Below are 16184 nucleotides of genomic sequence, written 5' to 3' on the forward strand. Positions count from 1 at the left end.
CAGAAATTTTCAAAACAACAACAAAGGTAAACAATAAAAGAGGCCAGTATGACCAAACCGAGTCGAAAACATCAATCAGAGATGGTTCAAGTTGTAAAAGATTATTTTTTGCGAATATAGACAAGTCAAATGACATAAAATGAAAATAATTTAAAGAATTTAGTGCGTCTAAACATTTATTAAACCATTTTTTGTAGCATTGCTTATATTTAAATGCACCATTTTCCCTTTGTCTGGCAACGTCACATAGTACTGCCAGTTCTTTTCATTTTGGCGGGAAAATTTTTCCCATCTGCAAATTGTTTACAAATTTATTTGTGTCGGTTTATTACCATTTTCCTACAATGGACCAATATCCCGATGAAAACGAAGAGTTTGAGCTCCAGTACCAGGACGAACTGGAGCTGATGGAAGATGTACAGCACGAGTATGACGTGTACGATGGTCCGAGCACCTCAAAACAGGCCGCCGAAAAGCAGAAGGAAAATCGGGCTCCTGCAGAAATGATGGACTCATCCCGAATGGGGAACTCATCGCTGGCTTCTCCCCAACTCTCACAGATTACTTTTGGTGCCAGTCAGTTGGAGGGAGACACTGGACTGGGGGGTCCAGTAAACCGCCGACTTTTTGGAACTCCGAAGGGTCCATCCGCTGGACGGATGTGCTCAACGCCGTTTCAGCGAATGCCCGCCATTCAGGAGCTGGAGAACACTCAACTTAGCAGCAGAGTTCCACAAGAGAAGGACCCCGAACCACTGCTCAATGCCGCTGCTCAGCAGCTTCAGGAACTGGGCCTGAAAAACACCAACAAACGTCGCCTGGAGCGGGACTTATTCGGCGACATCGATGACCTCTTTCACGAATCCTACGAGGATCCAATGGTGAAGAAAGCCAAAACAGAGGAACGACGTGATAACGAGGCTATTGAAAAGATTTTGGAGCTTCGCAGGAAAATGCGTGAATCAAGCAAAACTCTGCGAAAGGATGAAGTGAGTCGGTTGCGAGCCTTGCACGACTTTAAGATGCGAAACTTGTCGTATGAGATTCCCAACTGGCCATTTTTGGCCATACAGAGGAGTGATCTGGAGAGGATCTATGTGAGATTCCATTCGGAGGACTACGAAAACCGTCAGCTGGAAATGGTCAGCGCCAGGGGTGAGGTGGTAGGCAGTCTTCTGGGCGAAGCGAAGGAGAAGGTCTGGCAAGAGGCAAAGGAACTGGTAAGTCAAAGATTATTCGGATGAAAGTAAAGTAATCATTAAATAAACAAAGTGTTCTTTAACAGGTGCTTCGTCGCTCAGCTACTGATCAGGATTCTGATATAACAGAGATAACAGAACCTTCTCATACGGAGCCAGGACGCCTTTGGGTGGACAAGTACAAGCCAAGAAGATACATTGACCTGCTTTCCGACGAAATGACAAACAGAAGTCTGCTCTACTGGCTGAAAATGTGGGATAAGGTGGTATTCGGAAAACCTTTTCACAGCAATCAAGATTCAGCTAACGGAGATGGGGTAGGTGGTGGCGGTGGTGCTGGCTCAGAAGGAGGTGGTGGTGGTGGTGCATCCTCCAACAACCAACTTAATAGTTTTAACAAACGCACTGGAAAATTCGAATCCAACGGTGGCTGGAGGCAAAGAAAATCTCGCCAGGCTCTTAATACAAATGTGGACACTTTGGGGCGACCCATGCAAAAGGTGGCTCTACTTTGTGGTCCTCCAGGATTGGGTAAAACCACTCTGGCACACACAATCGCCCGGCATGCCGGTTACAATGTCCGTGAAATAAATGCTTCGGATGATCGCAGTCCGGAAGCCTTCAAGCTTGCCTTGGAAAATGGCACTCAAATGTCATCGGTACTAAATGAAGACAAGCGACCCAATTGTATTGTTTTAGGTAGGTTTTCTTTCAATCCGAATAATAAAGTAAAAAGTTTCAAAATACTCATTCCTTAGATGAAATTGACGGTGCTCCCCGCCAGTCCATAGAATATTTGGTAAAGTTCGTCAACGATGGCATCTATAGCAAGGTAAAGGCTAAAGGGGCCAAGGCAGAACAAAATATTTTAAGACGACCCATTATTTGTATCTGTAATGATGTCTACGATCCAGCACTGCGTCCTCTGCGACAAGCGGCCTTTGTAGTTAGTTTTCCACCAATCGATTCTGCGCGTCTAGCCGAAAGGTAAGATTTTAATACTAATCTTTAACTACTAATACTAATCTTCTCTCACAGATTAATAAAGATTGCCCAAAGGGAGCAGCTGAAAACAGATTTTGGTTCACTCATTGCCTTGGCGGAAAAATCTGGCAATGATGTGAGGAGTTGCATTTCATCCATGCAGTTTTACAAGTAAGCTTAATAATAATTCTAAATTATAGTTGTTAAATACAGTTTTCTTTTGTAGTGCCCAGAAGCATAGCCTCACCCTGCAGGATGTTTTGAACAATAATCTTGGACAAAAAGATAGACATCAAGGTCTGTTTGAAGTGTGGGATGCCATTTTCCGGGTAGGTTTTGATCTTTTATTGAAACTATTTTATTTTAAATATGACTGTCTTATTTTAAAGATACAACGTCCGAAGAAAACTTTGCAAGCGGATTCCAAAAACAATAATGAACCAGCCCAAGTCACCATGACGAATATGTCGGTGACCACGCGAGTTCAGAATGTTTTGGATGTGGTGCACTCAAGTGGGGACTACGAAAGGTAAATCTAATAAAAAGGTTCCCCAAATGCCCCAAATAATTAAACTTTCTCTGTTGATAGACTTACCCAAGGTGTGTATGAGAACTATCTGCAGCAAAAGATGCCCGATCCGAACTTCACAGGCGTTTGTGAGGCCCTGAAGTGGTTCTGCTTCACCGATACGTTGCAACATCAGATAAGCCGGCAACAAAACTACAGTGTATACCCATATTTGCAGTACGGTTTTGTCGTTTGGCATTTACTGTTTGCCACACTGGCCTGGCCGAAAATTGCATTTCCCACGCGTGGCTTTGAGGTAAGCAGAAGCAAGAAGAAAAACAATTTTTTTTGCAACATAAACGTAGAGAAGAGGATGGCCGACTGGGTAGATGATAGCCCTGGGTCACATTATTTCTTTTCAACGACACAGAGATTTTTTCTTTGAGGCAGGCTCATGATTTATGCAGGCGTCATTAGCCGGAGCAAACATCCCCGGCCAAGCCCTGTGGAAAGTGCATAATCAACACAATCAAGCCTTGTAATTTCTTGTCCATTATGTGCCTCAAATGCAATCACAAGATTAATGAGACTCCTGCATAGATTTTAGACTGTTTACTTAAGGGTCGAGAAACCTCTTTATAAACTCTCCTTTTTTTTTTTGCAGTTCCAACAGAAAAGCACCAACCAGAGGAATATCTTTCAGGCTTTGCGCAAAGGTGTCACCACCTCGGCTCTGGGTGTGGGTCAGGGCAAAATACTCCTGCTGGATACAGTACCCATGCTGAAAAGGATTCTCTCACCGCAACTGCGCTCGGTAGCAGTGCAGTTGTTATCCGTAAAGTAGGGACTTCAATTTTGGTTCAAATAGCATTTTTGTTATAGTTTCTTATTATTTTAGAGAACAACATGACTTGAGGCATACCATTGAGGTGATGGTGGACTTGGGCTTGACATTTGTGCAGGTCAAGTCCCTGGAAGGACACTATGTTTTTCAAACAGAACCAGATCTCGATGCACTGAGTGTTTTTCCTGGCTATCCTGGACTCACACTGCCCTACTTCAGCCGTCAATTAATAGCCCGCGAGGTGGACCTGGAGAGGATACGGCGTGCGGCCCCTAAGGGGGGTGAACCTTCGAAGAAAGCTCCCGCCTCGAAAAAGAAGTCCGCCCAGTTGCCGAATCATTTGCAAACATTGAAGCCGAAACCAATTTCGGCTGCCAATGCACACAGTGCACCCAAACAGCAGGTGGGGAAAAACAATAAGGATGCACTGGCTCCAATTTGCATGTCTTGCATTTACTTAGCAGCAATTTACTTGCAAATTTTTTCAATTCGCCCAAAATGCCCACATGTTTCTATTTTCCCATCTCTTTACTTTTTTTTTGCTTTGGTTTTGGTCACTGTTCTTTGGTTAAATCCGTGAAAAGCTAATAACCCATAAGGGGATTCCAGCAGGATTGTCATCGGGGTCGTAATGTGGGATCAGCGCAAACGAACATTTATTGCCCATCTTAAACGAAAGTGACTGGGCAAGCTACTTTATTCAGTGGGGGAATTTTGTTTACATTTCCTTACCTTTCCTAACTTTAGCATTAAAGCACTTTATTATTTCTCTTATCTTCTTGGACTGTTACGGTTTACCTTGCCTTAAAATAGTTATAGCGTTCTTAACACAGTTCTTTATATTTTTAGCTCACCAAAGACTTCTTTGGACGAATTACTCACAAGGCCACCTCAACAACGAAAGCGGATGAAGGTATGTCGAGGAAACCCCTTTTCTATTTGCATATCAAGTTAATTAAATGACTTTTTCAGCCAAAACGGATGCGATTGTTAAGAGTCCAATTTGGTATCGCTATAAGGAAGGATTCAACAACGCTGTCCGCAAGGATGTTCACCTCCACGAGTTGCTTTAGACAATTTATTTTTATGTATATTTAAGTGAATACCCTAACTTATTTATTCCTAAAAATCACTTTTAGTAGTGTTTAAGATAAAAAAAAGTAAATGTACGTCCTTGTGAACTTTTTAATTGATGAGTATATATAAAGATGTGAATGGAAGTTTAAAAAAGGACCAATATTTGTTTTCAGTTTTACAAAAGACTTGGATCCCATGATCTATTAGAAAGGGATTATAGTTGATTATAAAGTGGACAAACCTTAGATAATTTCGCACGTTTTGTTATCTCTTCGATAAGATCACACAGTACACACAGATCATAAACGTTTGCGCTTGATTCATCTGTCTGGCATGTGCTAACAAATGTTCATAGTTGTGTGGCTGGGCGAGTGGGTTATATTTTATTTGAGCAAGCCCTCGGGATAGGGCATCGGTTTCTTATCGCCACTGTCCCGCCCCGATGGTTCCAACTTGAGTCCGGCGACCGCCACTCACTCAATCGCTTCAGCCGCTCACTTAGTTGCCCGTTGCTCGTCCAGATGTCTCGACCTAAGCCTGCGTTGGTGGTGCTATCACTGTGGTTGGTGGTGCTGTTCCACCTCCACCCCGCAGAGGCGCGATACGCCGGATCCATTCCGGGTGAGTAGCCAGCCAACCTGGGCCAGAAACCAAACGGAGATAATTAATTAGAAAGAAATTCGATTGTGGCGTCGTGGGTGATTTGGAATTATGGCGTAGAGTTTGTTTACCTTTAGTCAAGGTGACACATCATTGGCTCCACAGACTTAAATTTGAATTTTTTGTACTACAGATATTTGCAACCAGCCTCCTCCTCGATCCGATGGCGTTGGCACCATAGAGTTCGAGGGCTTCTACTACGATCCAGTCACGTTCGATTGCCAGAAGTATTCCATTGGATCCCGTCACCTAAAGCCCGGGCAGAGTTTTGGTAGCCGACAGGACTGCGTTACCACCTGTATTCATGGCTTTGGCAGAAACAAAGACAGATATGTTAATGAATAAACGAAATAAAATATACTATGAATGAATAAGTTTACTGGAAGTTGCGTCTCTGAATTCCCAATCTCGAGTTGGTATGTCAATCATCCGCCCCGTTGACCCATGACGTAATTGTTTTCTTTTGTCGCACTATCGAAACGTGTGCGCAATCTGGATTTGTGGCCTATGTGGCAATTAAACCTACTTAGTAGATCATTGAGACATGGCTTACGTTAGCATTTAATAGTAAAAAGTTCTCTATAGAGAGGGGTCTCTGATCTTTCTCACTATTTGGATATTTTCTTTACCAAACACATGTATAACAGGCCTTATCTTTTAAACGCTATTTAGAAAACCACACTTACGACCTTGGGGATTGCTCATATTAATTAAATGTCATTGAATTAGTTTTTTTTTGGAAGTGCGATAACGTGATTTATGATCTGAGGGCATTCGTAGTTCGGTGCCTATACGTCATGAACGTCTTATCGCCAGATTTCGAATATATTTAATTATTCTCACGTCGAGTGCAGCTCTCTTTTTGTCCAGTCTCGGCCTTCTGCAACTGGCAGATGTCGGTTTAAGCCGGAATCCGGGCGAGAGACAACCCCCAATATGATCTACTACCATCCCGGATCGCACTTGCAAAAATTTGTACGCGACGGCGTAGTGTCGATTTCGTTGACGATGTCATTAAAAAAATTCTTATCAAAAAAGACACGAAAAAAAAATGTTTTTTTAAATGAAAAACCACATTGATGGATAGAAATAATATTTTACAGAATAGGAAAATACACGAAACTTTTGTTTATTTTAATATTTTGCTTGGAAAAATACTATATTTTTCCAGTGTATGATTTATTCTCTTTTCAGCAGCGATTGCCGGCAGAGCCCTGATTACGAATCTCTGCCTTTTGTTCGAGGTTTCGAGTCGAGTTCGCGACTCAAAGTTTAGTCAGTGACCAAGAGTGTGGTGAACAAAATCCGTTTCATATTGGCATCACTTATATTTTTGGCAAATAAATATAAATAAAAAAGGAAACTTCAAAGTCCAAAAAAAGGGAGCTGCATTCAAAGAAAAATCCATAATAAAAAAAACAAATCTTCTGCAACAAAGACTTGTTGTTGCTGCGACGAATAATATTTGGGGCTAGGCTCTTGCACCGTAGATGAACTTTGCGGTAGACCGACGTCGAGTATAAAAAACTCATTAAATTAAATTAAACAGAAAAAAAATAAATAAAATAAAGGCAGACAGATCGGCCGATCATCTATATACTAGAGGCTCTCATTCATTATAGAATCGGACATTTTCCGTACTGCCCTCTTATATATGGCGACGAGCGGTTGCTGCGCATTTGTGTTTGTCCTGAAAAAGATTGACATCATTGGTGCCAGGGCGATAAATACAGTTGCAATACAGAGCTGACTAAGTTGAGAAGCTGCGGAAAATATCTGCAATAATATTGAGTGAAATCGAGGAAATCGAAAGGAAAACTAAAGCCATCATTAGACCATTAGACCACGAGAGCCAAGAAATGCAGCGGCAACATCAGTTTAAAGTCTCCTTTTGGCTATGTGTCATCTTGGCCATGATCCTGGAGCAGCAGATTCCTGTTGAGGCGCGAGTTCGTAAGTTAAAAATTATTCCAATATATTGAGAATTTTTTTTTTTTTATTTCCGAATAAACTCTAACTAAGTTTTTTTATGCACTTTTCTACAAAAATGAATCGTTTTTTCAAGTAAACAAATAGTAATCTGATTAATAGTTGTATGCAAACTAGTAGTTCCCAGTTGCAACTAGATTTTTTACAATATTTTATAACATTTTTTAATTCCCTATTAAACGATATTTTTGTAAATTTGTATTACATTTTAATTCTGTTTTTTACTTTTCCAGGAGATCTTTGCCAAGTGGTGCCCAGCACGAGCGGACTGTGTGTGCCCAGCACACTAGGCATCTACTATGACCCGGAGACGCAACATTGCCGCTATATGGGCTGCGGCAAACAGAGATTATTCACCAGCCTGGAGGATTGCGACAAGATCTGCAATAATGCAAGACACGTGAAGAGACGCAACAGAGCAAAGACCAATGAAACCACGCAATGAATAAACATAAATATTTATAAAACAATACAAATAGTCTTTGTTATTAATTAAAGCGGGGTGCTTTATTATCACTTATGTTCGCCTAAGTAGAGCTTTTTTGTATTATAAGAAAAAAGTCAAAGAATTATCTTAACTAGTTGGAAATACCTAAAAGTTTCCACTTTTTGAAAGCTTACAAAATGTAAAAACATTGGCCTTATTTCAAACATAAGGAATTTGAAATAATTCATATAATTTAACATAAACCTCTAAAATTTTACTTTATTTTGAAATAAAAGCTTAACTTTGAAAGCTTTGTTGGGTTATGAAACATATATTGAAGCTTTATAATTAATTAGTATATGTGCAATTCTAAATATTTTTTTTTTATGAAAGATACCATTATGAATGTGACCTATATTTCAAAACGCAATTTTGTATTAAAAGTTTTATTTTGTTTATTGAATCAACGTTTTTGACGCAGATTGATAGAGAATCAATCCACAAATCGTTTAAGGTATCGTCTTTAGGATCGGATGAGAATTGGCGAAGATATAGCTATGGATGTGGGCCACTTACAAAAATTCCCATTTTCCAAGGGCTCTCCCCACCAAAATTGGGAAAAAAAAAGAAAAAAAATATTTTGTTGCTTGATTTTGATGCAGATAGCTAAAGAATCGATCCACAAATCGTTTAAGGTATTCCTTTCTTGAATCGGATGAGAATTGGCGGAGATATAGCTATGGATGTGGACCATTTATGAAAATCCCCATTTTCCAAGGGCTCTCCCCCCAAAAATTGAGAAAAAATCTAAAAAAAAATATTTTGTTGCTGGATTTTGATGCAGAAAGCTAGAGAATCGATCCACAAATCGTTTAAGGTATTCCTTTCTTGAATCGGATGAGAATTGGAGGATATATAGCTATGGATGTGGACCATTTATGAAAATCTCCACTTTCCAAGGGCTCTCCCCCCAAAAATTGGAAAAAAATCCAAAAAATATTTTGTTGCTGGATTTTGATGCAGAAAGCTATAGAATCTATCCACAAATCGTTTAAGGTATTCCTTTCTAGAATCGGATGAGAATTGGCGGAGATATAGCTATGGATGTGGGCTTCTTATGAAAATCCCCATTTTCCAAGGGCCCCACAAAAATTGGAAAAAAATCCAAAAAATATTTTGTTGCTGGATTTTGATGCAGAAAGCAAGATAATCGATCCAAAAATCGTTTAAGGTATTCCTTTCTAGAATCGGATAAGAATTGGCGAAGATATAGCTATGGATATAGTTACGAAATTCCCAATTTTCCAAGGGCTCTTCCCCAAAAATTGAAAAAAAATCAAAAAAATATTTTGTTGCTGGATTTTGATGCAGATAGCTAGAGAATCAATCCACAAATCGTTTAAGGTATTCCTTTCTAGAATCGGATGAGAATTGGCGGATATATAGCTATGGATGTGGACCATTTATGAAAATCCCCATTTTCCAAGGGCTCTCCCCACAAAAATTGGAAAAAAAAAATCAAAAAAATATTTTGTTGCTGGATTTTGATGCAGAAAGCTAGAGAATCGATCCACAAATCGTTTAAGGTATTCCTTTCTAGAATCGGATGAGAATTGGCGGAGATATAGCTATGGATGTGGACCATTTATGAAAATCTCCACTTTCCAAGGGCTATCCCCCCAAAAATTGGAAAAAAATCCAAAAAATATTTTGTTGCTGGATTTTGATGCAGAAAGCAAGAGAATCGATCCACAAATCGTTTAAGGTATTCCTTTCTAGAATCGGATAACAATTGGCGAAGATATAGCTATGGATGTGGGCCAGTTACGAAAATCCCAATTTTCCAAGGGCTCTTCCCCAAATATTGAAAAAAAATCAAAAAAATATTTTGTTGCTGGATTTTGATGCAGATAGCTAGAGAATCAATCCACAAATCGTTTAAGGTATTCCTTTTTAGAATCGGATGAGAATTGGCGGATATATAGCTATGGATGTGGACCATTTATGAAAATCCCCATTTTCCAAGGGCTCTCCCCACAAAAATTCGAAAAAAAAATCAAAAAAATATTTTGTTGCTGGATTTTGATGCAGAAAGCTAGAGAATCGATCCACATATCGTTTAAGGTATTCCTTTCTAGAATCGGATGAGAATTGGGGGAGATATAGCCATGGATGTGGGCCACTTACGAAAATCCCCATTTTCCAAGGGCCCCACAAAAATTGAAAAAAAATCCAAAAAATATTTTGTTGCTGGATTTTGATGCAGAAAGCAAGAGAATCGATCCACAAATCGTTTAAGGTATTCCTTTCTAGAATCGGATAAGAATTGGCGAAGATATAGCTATGGATGTGGGCCAGTTACGAAAATCCCCATTTTCCAAGGGCTCTCCCCCCAAAAATTGAAAAAAAATAAAAAAAATATTTTGTTGCTTGATTTTGATGCAGATAGCTAAAGAATCGATCCACATATCGTTTAAGGTATTCCTTTCTAGAATCGGATGAGAATTGGGGGAGATATAGCCATGGATGTGGGCCACTTACAAAAATCCCCATTTTCCAAGGGCCCCACAAAAATTGGAAAAAAATCCAAAAAATATTTTGTTGCTGGATTTTGATGCAGAAAGCAAGAGAACCGATCCACAAATCGTTTAAGGTATTCCTTTCTAGAATCGTATAAGAATTGGCGAAGATATAGCTATGGATGTGGGCCAGTTACGAAAATCCCAATTTTCCAAGGGCTCTTCCCCAAAAATTGAAAAAAAATCAAAAAAATATTTTGTTGCTGGATTTTGATGCAGATAGCTAGAGAATCAATCCACAAATCGTTTAAGGTATTCCTTTCTAGAATCGGATGAGAATTGGCGGAGATATAGCCATGGATGTGGGCCACTTACGAAAATCCGCATTTTCCAAAGGCTCTTCCGAACAAATTTGGGAAAAAATCCAAAAAATATTATGTTGCTACAAAAATATTTGGTTTCTACTAAAATATTTTGCAGACAACATCCTGCAACAGTATTTGTTTAAAATTCTATCAATTCCTTGTTTAACTTTATTATATTTTGATTTTCAATTATACTATAGATCTCTACACAGTCTGTTTGTAAATAATCTCAGTCCCTAAAGAACGCCCCTCATTTCATTTCATTCCAGATGACATTTTTAAATATCACGACAGCTGAACTCGCACTCGACCTTTGTGGAAAATCGGTTGTCGTTGCCGCCACAGCCTCCGTAAATGAAGGGCTCGCAGTGGCGCTTGATGGGATTGTAGGCGAAGCTCTCCACGTAGCCGAAGCACCTGCCGCTTATTGTCGGTTGGAGACACAGTTTCACTGCACGAATATAACAAAACTATTAAAATAGTTTATAAATTTATAGTAGATCCGGAGGTACCTCTTTTGGAGGCAGCCTTTGTTTGGGCGAGAAATACAATTAGTAACCCAAGAAGTAGCCATTTCCAGGTGGATGGCATTTTGGCATCTGGGGGGGAACTTCGCGCGGAATCGACCGTCAAGTTCTTTGGTTAAAAAGCCACTGAGCCGGGCTCTCTCAGCATTGAATTGTGTTTACAAATTTGTTCAAATGCTCATACTCGTTTTTCTATTTGTTATTGCCAATATTCAACATTGACCAAGTTAGCAGTTATGAGGTGATTTCTTCGGCAACAGTCATCCGAAGGTTACCTACATTTGTTTTGCTTTTAAAAACAAATACAATTTAGTACCTTATAAGTGGTAAGATTCTGATTCTGAGGATACTTTGCATAACTTTCCTAAAATTTAAGTTTTTAATTTTAATTTATTTTATTTTTTTGTAGTGAAACCTCCTCAGTCCATACCCTGTAGTCACGCTTATAAAAAACGGCGCTCGCGGAGATGACGTAAAAAAGCACTTGGCAGAAGGCAACAAAAAACATGTTCCGCATATCAATCGCAAACCAACAAAAAGCCGCTCTGCCAATACATTAATATCAAGTACCAGAGTTTTGTGTGGACTGCTGAGCAGATTGACAGCCAGAAAAAAAAAACACGATTTCAATTTCAATCTGAGCTTCCCTTTCAACCAAGCGATCAAGTACATGAGTAAAAATTCTATAAATATTGAAAGACGAGGAAATCCTTTAAAGTAAGGTGTATTTAATAAACGAATTGTTCATATCAATTAACGATAGACATTGGTACTTTTCCCAACTCTGGGTTCGATAATGAAACTGATATGATCCTCTAGCCGTGAGTTTTATATTTTTTGCAAGTACTCTCACATTGTGGAATTGTGGCAAATCCATAATTATCCAGCTTACAACCTCTCATCAGTTGCCTTTTACAAATATTTAAATCAGGAATATACTCAATAACTGTAAATGGAATCTGACATGCTCCGATACTAAAAATGGGAAGCGTACACTTCCCTTTAATAATTTAAAAGTTACTAAGAATTTTGTTCAAAATTTTCATGGTATTAGTACGTACCAAAACCCATGGCATACAAAAAAAACATGGAAAGAACACAAGTTGTGACAAATACCTTCATACTGAAACTGATTCTCAAACTATCTGTTTGATGGTTTAAGAAAAACAACTTTATATTTTACGATTTGATATGCTTATTATAAGAAAGCGTTAATATAAATTACTCTTGATGGCATTTTTAGATGTTATTTATAGTTGAAACTCCTTTCAGGTTTTTCGTTTTTATTCTTAGTCCTTTTATTCTTTAAACTTGTATTATCTCAACATCCAAAATATTCAAATTGCTACACTCATCGTAAAAATCGTATCTTAGAATGGAAGCCACACAGACGAAGCCAGGTTGTCCACAAAAAGCCAAATTGCAGAAGAATTTCAAACCGGAATGTATAATTCTTATCTCTACTAGGTTCTATCACTTCTGTTTCTTTGGACTCAGGAACAAACTATTCAAAGAAACGTAAGAGGTAATAATAGTATTTTCTCGCATTTTTCGTTTGTTTGAGAAATAAGTAATGATATCAACTGTTTTCGGTTCGATTAAATTTTTGAACAATAGTTGTGACTAATTCATTTTAGGCGTGTCAAATTTTGTATAAAATAAATTATAGATATGTTACTTTTACTGGCGGCTGACAAAAACTAAAAACTTTCTGCTACAAATGCTAGGGTTTCGATATTTTGAAAAATTCTGAAAAAAATCAGCAATAAAAAAGTTTCCATTTTTTTCTCGAAATAGTTTCCGGGTGTAAATACTTTGGTACTTATGCTTTTTTCAAAACCAATGTTTGTGAATCTGTTTGTTAAAAAGGGCTTTTAACCTTTTGAACTAGATCTGTAGTCTATTATATATTAATTTAATTTTTATTACAAATATATCAAAAAATATAATTTTTTATTTCTGTTGAGGTATTTTATTTCACACATTTTTTCCCACATTCTTCTATGGTAACAAAACGATTATCATTGCCTCCACAACCACCGTAAATAAATGGCAAGCATTTATTCATGATTGGATTATATGTCCACCTGGGAAAGTAGGCCAAACAAGTAGAACCATTGGAACCTTCACCAAAAGGAGGTAAGCCGCACACTTCTTCAATTTCAAAAAAATATCTTTTTTCGGTTTGATGAATTATTTAAACAAAATTACGAACCATTTTTAAGAGACAAAACAGTGGCCATGAAGCCAGAAACTAATACCAAAAAGAATACGAGCTTCATAATTTTATTATTTCAAGAGCATTCAAGAAGCTGAAGAAAGTTTCAGCAAATCTTGAGTATTTCTGAGTCTCGATATTTAAAGTAAATTTTTTTTACGGTTTGGTTTTTTTAAATAAATTTGTAACTGATTTATTACGCTTACGCAACTATCGTGTTCCGATTGTAAAATTTCTATACGGGTTGTATACGGTACTCTTAAAGCATTATTCTTTAAAGGACGTGTAGTTTCTAAAAAACGAATTTTAAAATTTATATTTTAATTTTTGTTTCAGTATAATTAGGTAATCCAAATGTGTATTAATTTGATAAATAATAAAAGACCAAAAAAAACTAGCACCCTCCAAGAACTTTCAAGAGCTCAGAAAAATTTAAACTAAGCTTGTAATTACTAAAGAAAATGTAATAAAAAGTTTGTTTTAAATAAATTTATTATTAAACCGATTTGTTAGTCTTTCGCTTCTATCCAGTTACGGACTGTTATGATTTTATAATCGGTACTCCTAAAGTACCATATAAGATGTCCTTATTAGGTTGTGCCCCGAAAATCTCTTATAACTTGGGCTGTTTTTTGTCTGATGGACTTTTTTAAGATGGATAACCTAACTTCTTCCGGTATTCAGCCTCTCTTGCTGCTTGAATTTTCCTCCATTTTTCTTTTCCAACGCATTTTTCAGTCCATGCTAAACACTCTGAAAGAGGTTTTTATTACCCCAAAATTGGTATTAGTTTGATGAAATTTTATTAACTATTTGCTTACCTTTTTCAGGAGCATTACTTTTTAAAGCATTACTAAAAGCAGTAGCCATGAAGCCAGAAACTAATAGCAAAAAGAATAGGACATTCATTATTTTATTATTTTAAGAGCTTTCAAGAAGCTGAACAAAGTTTCAACTAAACTTTGGTATTTCTGGGCCACGATATTTAAAGTAAATTTTTTCTACAGTTTTCTTTTTATACCCTTGCAGAGGGTATTATAATTTTGTCCAAAAGTGTGCAACGCAGTGAAGGAGACATCTCCGACCCTATAAAGTATATATTCTTGATCAGAATCACCTCCTGAGTTGATATGAGCATGTCCGTCTGTCCGTCTGTCCGTCTGACCGTCTGTCCGTCTGTCTGTTTCTACGCAAACTAGTCTCTCAGTTTTGAAGCTATCGACTTGAAACTTTGCACGCACCCTTCTTTCCTTTGCACGCAGTATATAAGTCGGAACGGTCCGGATCGGCCGACTATATCCTATAGCTGCCATATAACTGGTTGATCGGAAAAGGTATAACTTTGGTGTTTTTAGAGTTAGAGAGTTTAAATTTGACACGAGAGCTATTTTTGGCAAACCATTACGACATGCCAAATTTCATAAGGATCGGCCGACTATATCTTATAGCTGCCATATAACTGAACGATCGGAAATGACCCAACTTTCGTGTTTTTGAAGATAGAAAGCTGAAACTTAATACAGATTCTATTTCTGGCCAGTTGATCCAACCTACCAAATTTCATTAGGATCGGCCGACTATATCCTATAGCTGCCATATAACTGAACGATCGTAAATGGTATTTGGTAGAAATATCAACTTTCGTATTTTTGAAGATAGAAGTTTGGGACTTTTTTTAGATTTTGTATTGTAATAAATTGGATTATATATTCCTATTCCCATAAGGATCGGCCAACTATATCCGATGTTTGCGATATATATCCGGTTTTAACTGCAAGGGTATATAAACGTCGGCTCCGCCCGAAGTTTGCTTTGCTTTCTTGTCTTTTTTATTAATTTCTAACTGATTTATTACGCTTACGCAACTATCGTATTCCGACTGTAAAATTTCTATACGGGTTGTATACGGTACTCTTAAAGCATTACTTTTTAAAGGGCGTGTAGTTTCTAAAAACCGAATTTTAAAATTTATACTTTCTATTTTGTTTCAGTATATTTTATCTTTTCAAATGTTTAGGCCAAGCTTAAAAGTTCTGTTCTCATGAATTTTTCAGAAACGCATAACCACTTTCCTGAAGAGTAGAATTCTGAATAAGGTAATCCAAATGTGTATTAATTTGATAAAATATAAAAGACCAAAAACAAGAAAGGAAAGCTAACTTCGGGCGGAGCCGAAGTTTATATACCCTTGCAGTTAAAACCGGATATATATCGCAAACATCGGATATAGTTGGCCGATCCTTATGGGAATAGGAATATATAATCGAATTTATTACAATACAAAATCTAAAAAAAGTCCCAAACTTCTATCTTCAAAAATACGAAAGTTGATATTTCTACCAACAACCATTTCCGATCGTTCAGTTATATGGCAGCTATGGGATATAGTCGGCCGATCCTAATGAAATTTTATAGGTTGGATCAACTGACCAAAAATAGAATCTGTATTAAATTCCAGCTTTCTATCTTCAAAAACACGAAAGTTGGGTCATTTCCGATCGTTCAGTTATATGGCAGCTATAGGATATAGTCGGCCGATCCTTATGAAATTTGGCATGACGTAATGTTTTGCCAAAAGTAGCTCTCTTGTCAAATTTGAACTCTCTAACTCTAAAAACACCAAAGTTATACCATTTCCGATCAATCAGTTATATGGCAGCTATAGGATATAGTCGGCCGATCCGGGCCGTTCCGACTTATATACTGCGTGCAAAGGAAAGAAGGGTGTGTGCAAAGTTTCAAGACGATAGCTTTAAAACTGAGAGACTAGTTCGCGTAGAAACAGACAGACAGACGGACAGACAGACGGACAGACGGACAGACGGACAGACGGACATGCTCATATCAACTCAGGAGGTGATCCTGAT

The 16184-nt window shown here is 37.8% G+C and overlaps 4 protein-coding genes and 2 long non-coding RNA genes across 6 annotated transcripts; 4 read left to right on the forward strand and 2 right to left on the reverse strand.

The window, feature by feature from the left end:
- The first annotated feature begins 252 nt into the window (after positions 1-252).
- Positions 253-4757, forward strand: cutlet (chromosome transmission fidelity protein 18 homolog). Its single transcript, XM_017242543.3, has 11 exons — positions 253-1220; positions 1286-1898; positions 1958-2186; positions 2238-2354; positions 2410-2512; positions 2573-2712; positions 2773-3007; positions 3356-3531; positions 3590-3938; positions 4385-4448; positions 4508-4757. The coding sequence occupies exons 1-11, from the start codon at positions 345-347 to the stop codon at positions 4606-4608; spliced, it is 3003 nt and encodes a 1000-aa protein (XP_017098032.2). The 5' UTR covers positions 253-344; the 3' UTR covers positions 4609-4757.
- Positions 4758-4976: 219 nt separating this feature from the next.
- LOC108125881 (uncharacterized) lies at positions 4977-5657 on the forward strand. Its single transcript, XM_017242222.3, has 2 exons — positions 4977-5233; positions 5406-5657. Exons 1-2 carry the CDS (start codon positions 5134-5136, stop codon positions 5615-5617), a joined length of 312 nt encoding a protein of 103 aa, XP_017097711.1. The 5' UTR covers positions 4977-5133; the 3' UTR covers positions 5618-5657.
- Positions 5658-6551: 894 nt separating this feature from the next.
- On the forward strand, positions 6552-7737 carry LOC108125858 (tissue factor pathway inhibitor). The gene is made up of 2 exons (XM_017242200.3): positions 6552-7225; positions 7495-7737. The coding sequence occupies exons 1-2, from the start codon at positions 7132-7134 to the stop codon at positions 7704-7706; spliced, it is 306 nt and encodes a 101-aa protein (XP_017097689.1). The 5' UTR covers positions 6552-7131; the 3' UTR covers positions 7707-7737.
- Positions 7738-10726: 2989 nt separating this feature from the next.
- On the reverse strand, positions 10727-11302 carry LOC108125890 (chymotrypsin inhibitor SCI-III). The gene is made up of 2 exons (XM_017242233.3): positions 11085-11302; positions 10727-11023 (listed from the first exon to the last, which is right to left on the reverse strand). Exons 1-2 carry the CDS (start codon positions 11161-11163, stop codon positions 10851-10853), a joined length of 252 nt encoding a protein of 83 aa, XP_017097722.1. The 5' UTR covers positions 11164-11302; the 3' UTR covers positions 10727-10850.
- Positions 11303-11410: 108 nt separating this feature from the next.
- LOC138925822 (uncharacterized) lies at positions 11411-14056 on the forward strand. Its single transcript, XR_011442049.1, has 3 exons — positions 11411-11425; positions 11509-12499; positions 12567-14056. It is a non-coding gene; the product is annotated as an uncharacterized lncRNA (long non-coding RNA).
- On the reverse strand, positions 13792-14508 carry LOC108126032 (uncharacterized). Its single transcript, XR_006246398.2, has 2 exons — positions 14139-14508; positions 13792-14070 (listed from the first exon to the last, which is right to left on the reverse strand). It is a non-coding gene; the product is annotated as an uncharacterized lncRNA (long non-coding RNA).
- Between the last annotated feature and the right edge of the window lie 1676 nt (positions 14509-16184).

The sequence above is a fragment of the Drosophila bipectinata genome, chromosome 2L, assembly GCF_030179905.1.
Source record: "Drosophila bipectinata strain 14024-0381.07 chromosome 2L, DbipHiC1v2, whole genome shotgun sequence".
Classification (NCBI taxonomy): domain Eukaryota; kingdom Metazoa; phylum Arthropoda; class Insecta; order Diptera; family Drosophilidae; genus Drosophila; species Drosophila bipectinata.

Bases quoted from the DNA above. Each gene is read 5' to 3' on its own strand.
- cutlet (XM_017242543.3), top strand. From the start codon at position 345: ATGGACCAATATCCCGATGAAAACGAAGAGTTTGAGCTCCAGTACCAG. The intron at 1,899-1,957 runs GTAGGTTTTCTT...CTCATTCCTTAG, and splicing joins ACCCAATTGTATTGTTTTAG to ATGAAATTGACGGTGCTCCC. The intron at 3,939-4,384 runs GTGGGGAAAAAC...TTATATTTTTAG, and splicing joins ACAGTGCACCCAAACAGCAG to CTCACCAAAGACTTCTTTGG.
- LOC108125881 (XM_017242222.3), top strand. From the start codon at position 5,134: ATGTCTCGACCTAAGCCTGCGTTGGTGGTGCTATCACTGTGGTTGGTG. The intron at 5,234-5,405 runs GTGAGTAGCCAG...TTTGTACTACAG, and splicing joins ATACGCCGGATCCATTCCGG to ATATTTGCAACCAGCCTCCT.
- LOC108125858 (XM_017242200.3), top strand. From the start codon at position 7,132: ATGCAGCGGCAACATCAGTTTAAAGTCTCCTTTTGGCTATGTGTCATC. The intron at 7,226-7,494 runs GTAAGTTAAAAA...TTACTTTTCCAG, and splicing joins TCCTGTTGAGGCGCGAGTTC to GAGATCTTTGCCAAGTGGTG.
- LOC108125890 (XM_017242233.3), bottom strand. From the start codon at position 11,163: ATGCCATCCACCTGGAAATGGCTACTTCTTGGGTTACTAATTGTATTT. The intron at 11,024-11,084 runs GTACCTCCGGAT...ATATTCGTGCAG, and splicing joins AAAGGCTGCCTCCAAAAGAG to TGAAACTGTGTCTCCAACCG.